The 10,942-nt window shown below is 41.2% G+C and overlaps 1 protein-coding gene across 1 annotated transcript in view; it reads left to right on the top strand.

Moving 5' to 3' along the window:
* Positions 1 to 4,799: 4,799 nt before the first annotated feature.
* Positions 4,800 to 10,942, top strand: part of LOC119184747 (uncharacterized) — a 47,619-nt gene continuing 41,476 nt past the window's right edge. Inside the window, exons 1-2 of the mRNA XM_037434040.2 lie at positions 4,800 to 5,316; positions 10,445 to 10,519. Of these exons, the coding sequence (XP_037289937.2) occupies positions 4,954 to 5,316; positions 10,445 to 10,519 (438 nt within the window). The 5' untranslated portion in view covers positions 4,800 to 4,953. The remainder of the gene's footprint in view (positions 5,317 to 10,444; positions 10,520 to 10,942) is intronic.

The raw sequence follows: 10,942 nt of genomic DNA, 5'->3' as shown, positions 1-10,942 counted from the left end.
TGTATGTATGTATGTATGTATGTATGTATGTATGTATGTATGTATGTATGTATGTATTTACGTACGTATGTATGTATGTATGTATGTATGTATGTATGTATGTATGTATGTATGTATGTATGTATGTATGTATGTATGTATGTATGTATGTATGTATGTATGTATGTATGTATCCCATGAAAATCGGCGTACGTTTCTGGGCGTGTATTCCCATTTCAAATGCACTGACAGAAAACATTTAAGAGTAGAAATTTTTTCTTTCCAGTGGGTTGCCGTTACACTGCAAATTACTGTAACGCTACAATCATTCGTTGGTGTGCGTCATAGGTTATGCAGACGTTCGACCTACCATGTGTGGCAGAGTGAGCTGCTACGGTAAGGCGCGTTATGTAAGGTCAATGACTAGATTTTTTTTCTTCGTGTTTCAACGCATGTGCTGTTATTTTCTTTCCGATTGTTTTCTTTTTGTTTCTCCCGTAGCTTGTTGCAGATATCTTCAAAATATCTTCACGTGTGTTTAGATCAAATCTCCAGCCATACATACAATTTTAGTATATGCGCATTTTCGACCGCACAGTTATTGCACACATACATTCGACGAAAAAAAAAAAATATTCTACGTATTGATCTTCCATCTCCTGTCACGTTTTACTTGACCAGTATTGTCGTTGTTCAAACATTTTAAGTAACCCGCCAACAGCATCCAAACGTTATAGTTTTGCTGCACTTAACTTTTTATGACACACGCAACTTTACACTGCAAAAACAACTTCATTTTGGCGGACGCAAATGTTGCAAAAAGTGCGTATTGTCGAGAAACTGGAAGGCTGCTAACACACAGTTTCAGTTTTCTTGCAGCATTCAGTTGTCGCAAGTCTGATGGAGTTCTTGCTTCGATTTTCGCACGAAAGGCAAAAAAAAAAGAAAACAACAGGAAATCTGCTTTCTATTTGAAAACTTCATTTCACGATGCAAGAAAAGATAAAATATTAGAGGGGTATGGTAGGGCAATCTGAAAACCTTGTTGTAAATTGTGTTGAAGCATATGTTCCAATAAAAACTAAAAAGAAAACAATGAACTTTCACGGATAACGATACTTCATTTAAAGCGTCGTCTAGCAAGATTAAGACATGCAAGTCGTAATGTCAATGTTCTGCGGAGAGCCGAACTTAATGCAGTGAAGCTAGAGCTTCACAATAAAATAAATGGAGCTGAGGACTTTGTCTGCACAATTACTCTACAAAATATGGTTAAGAATAATTCCAGAAAATTTTGGAGCTCAATTTCGCCGCATCAGTCGACCACTAATACATTAATTCTTAGCGAACCTCCGATTAGTGAGCCGCTGGTCATTGCCAACTCTTTTAATAAATATTTCACATCTGTAATTACTCAGAATAGTCATGAAATTTCTTCTTGCAGTACATTTTGTGCCTCGCTTGTTTCTATTCATTATGTGTTCATGTCTACAGAAGGTGTACTCAATTTGATTTTACATGTTGATTCAAAAAAGTCGTCTAGCCCAGGCAATGTTAACAACGTCCTGCTCCATCGTTATTAATTATGCACAAGTCAACACCTGTCTGTCGTTTTAGGAAAAATTATTGTCAACATCAACTGTACCATCATCATGGACAAGTTGCACAAGTGCTTCCTCTACACAAATCAGGTAGTAAGCAATCTCTTTCAAATTACAGGCTTATATCACTGACCTCGCACTTATGCAAACTACTAGAACATATCGTCTTTAAACACATAATCAATTGTTTTGAATCTAACAACGTCCTCTCCAGTGCACAACATAGTTTTTGGCGCGGATTCAGTACCATCACTCAGCTGACAGAATTTACACATGATGTTTTTATCGCTCTTGACTTAGGCCTTCAGGTGCACGCATTATTCAATGACTTTTCAAAAGCATTCGACACCGTCATTCATTAAAAACTGCTATATAATCTCAATATTTTGCTAAACAACCCCCTGCTTGTTGGCTGGATTGGTAGTTTTCTTTCAAATCGTCGCCAAGGTGTATCTTTTAAAACATTACATTCTTCCGATACACACGTATTTTCAGAAGTGCTCCAGCGATCCATTCCAGGGCCCTTATTCTTCCTAATGTACATTAATGACCTGCCAAGCGTAGTTTCTACTAAAATTCGTCTTTACGCTGATAATTGTGTCCTGTATCACGTAACCATTTCACCTCATTATCATCGTACCCTCAACGCTTCATTCTTAAGCTTTTACACATGGTGTCAGAATTGGCAGATGAACATTAATTTCCAAAAGACTGCTTCCGTGTTTTTGCAAGCAGAAAACCCCATCAACGTTCAATTATTCGTTCAAGAACTACGTTCTACGGCGGGTCCCGCAATAAAAATATCTTGGCCTTTTTTTTCACCACAAACTTATCATGGTCTGAACACATCAACACAACTTGCAACAGGTCTTTAAAAAACTCGGATATCTTAACCGTTCAATACGTTTAGTTACAAGAGAAACACAATTGTTAGCATATAAAACTCTCGTAAGACCAATACTTCAACATGGCGCCACTGTATGGTACTTATACAAAATCGGTGACATAAAACACATTGAATCCATCTAGAAGAAAAGCCATTCGTTTCATACATAGACGCTATGACTGAAATTTCTCACCTATACATCCCGCCTAATGCACCTTGGTTTATCTTCACTTTCTAAAACACGCGACATCGAGTCTCTCAAACTTTTTTACTTCTTTTTCAATTCGCCACAATATTTATCGCACAACAACCACATAACCCCTGCAAAAACAACATTCACCAGAAACAGCCATACACTCAACGTATCTGTGTTTCATCGTCGCACAAACTTCTTTAAATACACTTTTTCCCCGATGTATTGAAATGTGGAATACCATTCAAGGATACATTCATTAGAAAAAAGATGAATTTTTAAAGGCACTAAGAGACGTCTTCTAGCTTTACAATGTTTATATAATTATTTTTATACCCTTTTTCGTAATTATTTGATCTGTCATTGTTTGTATTGGCTTCAATTATTGTCAGTTTCTTTCTTCTATTTTTACTGTTCTGTACCCGCTCCTGCGTTAACCCTGTAACAGAACTGCAGTGCGTTAAAATAAATAAATAAATAAATAAATAAATAAATAAATAAATATCCCCCCCCCCAAAAAAAAGTCGAATTTGTATTTTCAACACCAAAACATTTCACTGTATCCTGAGATACAAACCCGCGGAACGCCGACGTGGAGCGGCCGCACGTAAAACATCGTTTTTCTCAAATTACATTTTTTAAAATAATATTTTCAACTTCAACATATTTTTTGTCAAAAACTATAGAATCAATTTTGATGAAACTTTGTGCGCATGAGCTGCAACAAGTTAGAGTGAATTGGAACTAAAAAAATTGCCGAGATCGTAAAAAGCGAAGCTGCCAAAAAAAAATTACAAAACAATATGCACGCTCTGTGGCGTTGTACATGTAGTAGTTTATTCATTTTTTTAACAAAAACGTCATGAAAATCCAATATTCTTTTTATTCTGATGTAAGCCACGAATATCTAGAATAAAACGGCTGAATATCGTTGCATTCCTTTCGGTGCTTGCTGAGAAAATGTATACTGAGCAAGTGAACCTCCATAGAAATTCGGGAGTGGGCCATAGGAAGGATAGGCAACCTAGGCATGAAACAAGGGTGTCACCTGATACCAAATGGAATTTTTTATGAGCAAGTAAAATTTGCTGGAAATACTTGCAGCCGTTTCTACATATTACGCAAAAACTGACATGTACCATCTACCCTACCATACCCCCTTGATGCGGTATTACAATAATACATTTTGTGTTGTGAAGCCTGTATTAGGAATCCGTGTGTTTGTAAAGCACAAATGTTACTTTCATTGCATTTCCAAGCAGAACAAGTTATCTGTTTTTACAATCAGATGGTGTCACGCATGGCTGTGTGGTAGAATACCTGCTTGCCACGCAAACGGCCTGGTTTCTGCGTGCTTCTAGCGGCGAATATCAGCGAACTTGGGACGGGCTACTGCCAGCAAAGCAGCTCAATTGAATTACGCGAAGCCACCGCAAATGATTGTATAGTACGACTGCGTCTGTGTTTTCTATACGAAGGAAACAAAACTCCTTAATTTTGTACTCGAAGGTCGTTGAGGCAGGCAAACTGGACCCAGCCTACACCAGTGAGATAATTGTATTTACTTAAACTTGCTGTGAAGAGTCCTGCCTTTCACGCGTTTCTCAAACGCTACATGGCATTCGCGTGTTCAAGCAAGCGTCCGCCTCATTTTGGTTCTTCCGTTGAGTTGTCTGAAAACTTGTGACGAGTTTTGTTTACAAACGATTGTCAAGCCATGGAGGAAGGAAAGAACTCCTTCCGCCGTGATCTAAGCGCAGTTGAACTTACAGTGCACTAGAACAAAATATTTCAGTACACTATAAATCAAATTTTGAGGCCGTTATGCGAGGCTTATGCCATGCAGCTATTACTTTTTTTTTTTTACAATACACTCTATTACACGTGCCATATCGGGCTATTTCACACAGGGGCCGTAGCTTTTTCTCATTTGACAGAAAAAGTTGTCCACAAGTATTCCGCCGATAGGCGAAGAGCGGCTGGCTTTAAAAAAAAAAACTGTTTTTAATCTTAATAATTACGAACGGCGTGGCCTCCGTGATTTCAAATTACTCGCGCCTGTCAAGGAGGCCAATCGAGTGAATATTTTTATGATGTCGATAGCGCCACCTTTGTACACATTCAAAAGTTGCTGCTCCGGTCGTGGCTGCCAACCGTTTCATGGCGGCTTTGTTGCTGCTGCTGTGTGTGTCGCCGCGCTCTCCGTAGCCATATCGCGTTTATTCGGCGAGGAGTCGCCTTCACTTGTCATTGCCAGAGAGAAATTAAGTAGGTAAACACGTAAACGCCTCGCGATGGCGCAAGACACGGAGGCCATCACCTGCAACATCAGGGGATGCCCGAACGAGTTCGGCCTGAGCGATCCCTCGCACCTGCTCTACGTTTGCACGGCGGACGACATCCAGTGCCAGGCATGGCTTGCCGTCATCCCGAAGGTGTCGCTCACAGACGTGGGCGAGAGGCTGTGCGTGTGTTCGCTGCACTTCGCGGACGGCGTCAACGTGAGCGGCGACATCGTACCTACCATCTTCCCACCTGTGCCCGTAGCGGCGCCCGCCGCTCCAGCTAGCGTCCCCACGCCACCGCCGAGCACTTCGATGGTCGGCGGACTCACTCTGGTCGGGCCGGCGGTGAAGATTAAGGAGGAGCCAGTTGACGTAAGTGCGCGCCTACCGTGCCGTGGGAAGTGTGCAGTGCTGAAGAATGGCGTGGTTGTGTTGTGGTACGGCTGTTCCGCCATATCTGACGCGAGGGTTCTGAAGCCTTGCCATTGAAAAGTGAGAGGGTGGCGACGTGCGCGTTTGGAAGCTTAGCTCCGCATTTCACTGCGTTCATTGGGGACGCGTCCTCTAATACACGCCGTCTTCAATGATCCCTGATGCGGAATAATGAAAGAAATAAACGGTGCAATGAAGGAAAATGACGTTTGTTTACCGTAACCGGCATGGTGTTAAAAAAAAAAAAAGCTGTCAGAACAAACACTGCGCCTCGCAATTTATGGAGCCGCATTGCGAGGTCGTAGCGCGTGATGTTCTACATAAAATCCAGATGAAAAAATGGGGAATTCTTACAAGTGGCTGGTTTCCTCGTTAGACAAAACCAAATCATTCCGACAAACAGTTATGCCATTGAAAACATAGGGGCCGAAAATTGTTGTCATTAAGTGTCGTGTGCTAATAATAACGCAAATTATTGGGAACCGATATGAACGACAATCTAGTGGAGATGCTAGCATTTGACCACTGCACACAAGCGGATGACGCGAAACGATTAGGGTAGTTCAGCTGCTAGACAAATCGGCCACCAAGGGTGGCCAATTTGTCTAGCAGCTGTTCTAGAATAAGGTGACTCTTGTAGCGTTTGTATTTGTATCGCTTGCTGGTCGGTCATTGAGACGGGTATTGGCATGGAGCTTGTTGGTCATTCGCTGGAGTCCATAGACAGAGAACCAGCGTGCACATGGGCACACTAACACTCTTGCGATGTTGACAGAGCTGAGCACAGTATTTGCCATAGATTTAAGGATGTGTGACGCCATTGGTACTTGGTGTTTCACTAAAACTGCATCGCTTTTGTAAGTATCATGTACTGTTCTCTCAGAAGGAAACAGGACAACTTAGGGCTAAGTAATGCACCTATTTTAGTTTCCACAGTCCTTAGTTCGAGTCTTACCAACATAATTTAGACACGAATATGTATATTACGGTCCACTGTTGAAGGGTACGCAAGAGCTTTTGACTGGCAAGCCGTGCGGCACTGACTGGGGGCGAGATTTCCGAATGCAGCGCACGTGCATAGAATCGTAAGGGTGGTACGTGCCCAATTTTGTCTGCCACTTCTCGAAAGTGGTGAAAGTGTTTCTGGGGGGGGGGGGGGGGGGTTACTGTGCAACTGATCTGTAACTCTGCCTGCTGCTTCTCGGATTTCCAGTGAGCACAAAAAATGCATGGTTTTACTTTTATTTAATGCTGCCGTTTTTTGCAAGCTCTCATTGTTAAGCCCGTCATATTTTTTATACTGCTCACTGCAGATGGACGCTTTTAATAACAGATAAGGTTGAGATCTGGCGTAGGGAAATTCTAAGCTCCCTCTCACGACCATGGGATATCGGCTTATTAAAGAAGGGAAAGGCCGAGTTGGTATCGCTTGTGTTACAGAGCTAAAATGAAAAGCGGAAAGTGTCATGGCTCGCTAGCACGTGCCAAGTGCATGGGCAGATAAGTTAAACCCCACTTTCGAATATCTTATGCATGGCTCACATTTTATAGGAGGTATTCACTGAGCTGTTTCTACCTTGTGGTAAAAAGGGAGGGGAACAACATAATGCGCTATGAAGGCTTTCATCAGGGCTCGCGAGTTTGCAACTGTTGTCATACTCTCTGGTCGCTGGCGTGCGTGTAAAAATGCTTTTTTTAAATTAAGGTATTTGCCAGATGCGCTTAAGAAATATCACCAGCTTGTTTGTGAGCACCGAAGGATTAACCCACATGACACAGGTTACGAGGGGAAATGGGTTGGGAAAAAAAGATGATTTCAACTTATTTCCATCTCGTTCACTCATTCCAACATCGCGGCAGCGCCCTTCGTCATCGCATAAGCGCGTACAACGTAAGTATTTGCATTTATACAGCAGTGCATCGACTACAGAGCAGATGAGTGTAACGGCCCTTTAAGGTGGTAGGTCACCACCTTCAAAATCGCAATTTTTGAAAAAAAAAAAAAAGATTTTTCGTATTTCATATTTTTATGCATTCTGTCCATTCAAAAATGGTTGCAAAAAAAAAAAAAGTTGGTATCTTGAGTCGTTTGAATGTTACGACAATTTTTCCAACCCCTACTGGACGCATCTGAAACCGAAACTGAAGGTTTTCGATTCCACAAGACTTTTTTGCATGCATATTACATAAGGCTAAGGTGTCTAAATACAATTTAAAACCTGTGGAATGTGACATTTTTAATTCATTCTAAAATACTACTACCCAGCGGCAGCAGTCAACTGGTCATGGTACGTGCATTTTCGTTCGGCAGTCGGTGTTGTTTTGTGTGCCGTTTCGAGTTCTTGGACATAGTTCTGGCTTTTAAAGGAGAAAGTTATGGTACTTCATGAAACATGGCAAAGTATAGGACAAAAAAGAAGCATAAACTCAAATTAGGGATGGAATCTACCAAGCGTGCATCCACTGTGGAGTGCGGGGATGAGAGTCAGCAAAGAATAGAAAACAACCTAGGAAAAAATATGTGCCTTGTCTTGCTCAAAAGAAGCTTGTGCCACTTCAAAAGAGGTCGCAAGATATAAGCGTGGGGAATTTAAGGCATATCGAACGCTTCCTTGTTACATGGACATACGGGGGAAATCTTGAAAGCCATTTTTCTCGAAAGTGATTTTCCGTGTCGTAAACAATGATAGCTTTCCCTGTGACTAATATTTTTGCATAAAATTTTTCATGCTGCTTCTGAGTAGGTGGAACTGTGCATTCAAGCAAATATATTGAAAACAAGCGGCAACTTTTTGTACTATGGTAAACTGCATGCAAATCAAACCTGCCAAATATCAACATTTTCAGTCCTTTTATACCACCGCACGAAAGCTGAAAGATATGACGATCATTGAAGGTTAGATGCACAGAAGATTGCTTTCATTTTGCAGCTGCCAACGCCCGTTTGCATCGCACGAAAAGTTGTATAGTTATGACTGTTGGTGTAGAAAAGTTTTATAGTTATGACTGTTGGTGTAACATGCATATTTTGGAACATTTTGATTTTTATAAATTTATTTTCTTCCATTTTTAGCTATTTGATCATCTTAAACTTGGAAATTACCCAAGCCCTACCATCTAAAACTGTAATTATAACTTTTGAACTACAACAGCAAAACTGTTTCTTGAAGGTGGTGACCTACCTTGAAGGGACACTAATTTCAAATAACAATTTATGTCAGAGTGAAAGCTCTGTGTATGATAACATCTAAAAGGACAATATTATCAACAGTAGTGCCCTACTTACCGAAACAAATGAGGACAAATGCGCCACGAGTAGAACATTTGCAATATGATCCTGATAGTTACCACCTCTAATTAATCACTAGTAATTGAACTAGCTGCACTAAATAAAGAACCTTTCATGCATGAAGAAACATAATAAAATGCTGCTTGTTTGTTTGTTTGATTCATGAAAAAAAAAGCGCCGGACATTACTTTGGGGAATGGCGTGAGTGGTTCAAAAGCTTGATCGGTCGCGCTATTTAGCGGGGCCCAGTTCAACCAAGCATGCCCGCCATCTCGGAAACCATGGCAGGAAATTGTTCAGTGGCCGTTGTTGCTGCCGTGGCTCCCGTTACTTTTGTTGTGCTGCTACTAGTGCCGGTGGCCGTGCTGTACAGATACGTAACGTATCTGGCACAAAAGTAACGCTAAAAGGTTTCTGGACTGCTATTTCAACAATAAACATCGACCTAATATTTGCCTTTAAAGTCTTTTTAGTGATGATTTGCCCCTTTTACATATAGATCACAACAAGGGCCATTTTTGGCACCATAGTTCGTTGCGTGGCCGTTGCCACTGACCGTTACTGCTCTCTTTTAAAATAAGAAAAAAGTAGAATAAATTTTAAAAAAATATTCAGTGAAGAATGATATTTGAATGTGGGTACACTGCATGGCAATGCAGTATTCTACCACTGGGCCACATGTCACAGAGAGACCCAAGAGAGGCTTCATGTTGGGGGAAAAAATCATGTTAACTTGTGTAATATAGCGTTTCATAAAAGTGAATCACACATCGTGTATTGCATAACGAGTGGGTCGTTGAGAGCTTCCTTACAAAAGACTGCCATGATTCCTCATTATTAGTCACAGCATTGACGAAGTGTACATAATACCTTACAGGTGTGTAGCGGGCAGTTTGCTTCTCTGCAGATGGAATAATGGTGTAGCTGGTGCTTCCCTGCTTCTTTAAAATTACGATTTAAGATGCAGTGGGTGTTATGCTAGTGTACCTATTTTAGTATCCCCCAGGGTGTTTAGACAAGGCTCTTCCAGCTGTCGCTGTGAGTGTGCTGTGCGTTCTTTGCAGACCTGGCTGTTTTTTTTTTTACGCGACCATCACTGATGACTGGCTAGTTAATAGTTTCCGAAAGCACGAACCACATGAAGCGCAAAGAACGATTCAGGATGAATGCTGACTTTGCAGTAACTTTGAGGGCGCTGCCACTGCACCGTCACATGACTAGAAGACCACAATGTTATTGAGTTGCTTTTGTTCACTATTAGTCTACAGCCCTAAACTGTGGTGCCTCTCATGGCTTATTATAGTTTTGCACTGGCAAACTCCATAAGCAAAGCATTCTTTTAACTGGATGGCTGTTAACATTGATCAATGATTATGCATTGGGAGCTAGTCAGCCATTCCTGCGTTTGTTTTAGGGATGCTGACAATATTTACAGCCATGCAAAGGTGAAAGTTTTCTCTAGTTATAAACAGTGACAATACAAACGTCTTTAGGCAAAGATATAAAAGGGTGGAAAAAGAAAGGTGAAGTCTGCACCGAGCCACACAATACTTGAAGCTACACTGGACAGTCCTAAAGTGAATTCCAGTTGTTTTTATGTCATTGCTAGACTTTAGCTAGCTGATGCTAAGTTTCTTCTAGATTGATTCTCAGCGCTGAGAGGTTCAAGTCAAACCACACACATGACGTATATGTCCAAACTTCGTGGATGTGTCACTTATTGAAATCTCCAGCCTCTTCCTAGCATAATAATCTCTTCCCTTTTTTTTCTTGCCGCAGGACTATGAGCATGAGGCACAGGCGTTGCCCAACATGGAAGGCAGTGAACACTTTGACAGCTCTGCTGAATGTGAGGTAAGCCTCCTGACGAAATGCAGATGGCTCGATTGGTGTCTTTTCATGGGTCTGTTTATTATTATTATTACTTCTTGTGCTCTTGTAACACTACTGAGCTGGTAGCGCTGCCATTGTGGTTTTATGAACATAATCTAGAAGTAAAAATGTGCAGGCTTAGATTTATGTGTATAGACTACGTGAGGCTAGTTGTCAATGTAGGTAGTTAATTTTCTTTCTCCAGTATGTGCGAATGTGGCTTATGCTGTGAGCGCACCATTTGTTTGCTTCATTTATGTAAGGCTGCCAGCTGCTTAACGACAGGAAGGAAGTGCAAGGGAAGCACAGACTCAGTAGTTTGATCTATCAAGTAAAAAAGAAACATGGAGCTTCAATGAAATTTTAGCATCTAAATATAGCACGATTTGTCTTAGAGGCAACACA

Source organism: Rhipicephalus microplus, chromosome 6 (genome assembly GCF_043290135.1).
Source record: "Rhipicephalus microplus isolate Deutch F79 chromosome 6, USDA_Rmic, whole genome shotgun sequence".
Classification (NCBI taxonomy): domain Eukaryota; kingdom Metazoa; phylum Arthropoda; class Arachnida; order Ixodida; family Ixodidae; genus Rhipicephalus; species Rhipicephalus microplus.
Note: the sequence above shows the minus strand (reverse complement) of the source record. Positions and strands in the feature narration are given on the sequence as shown.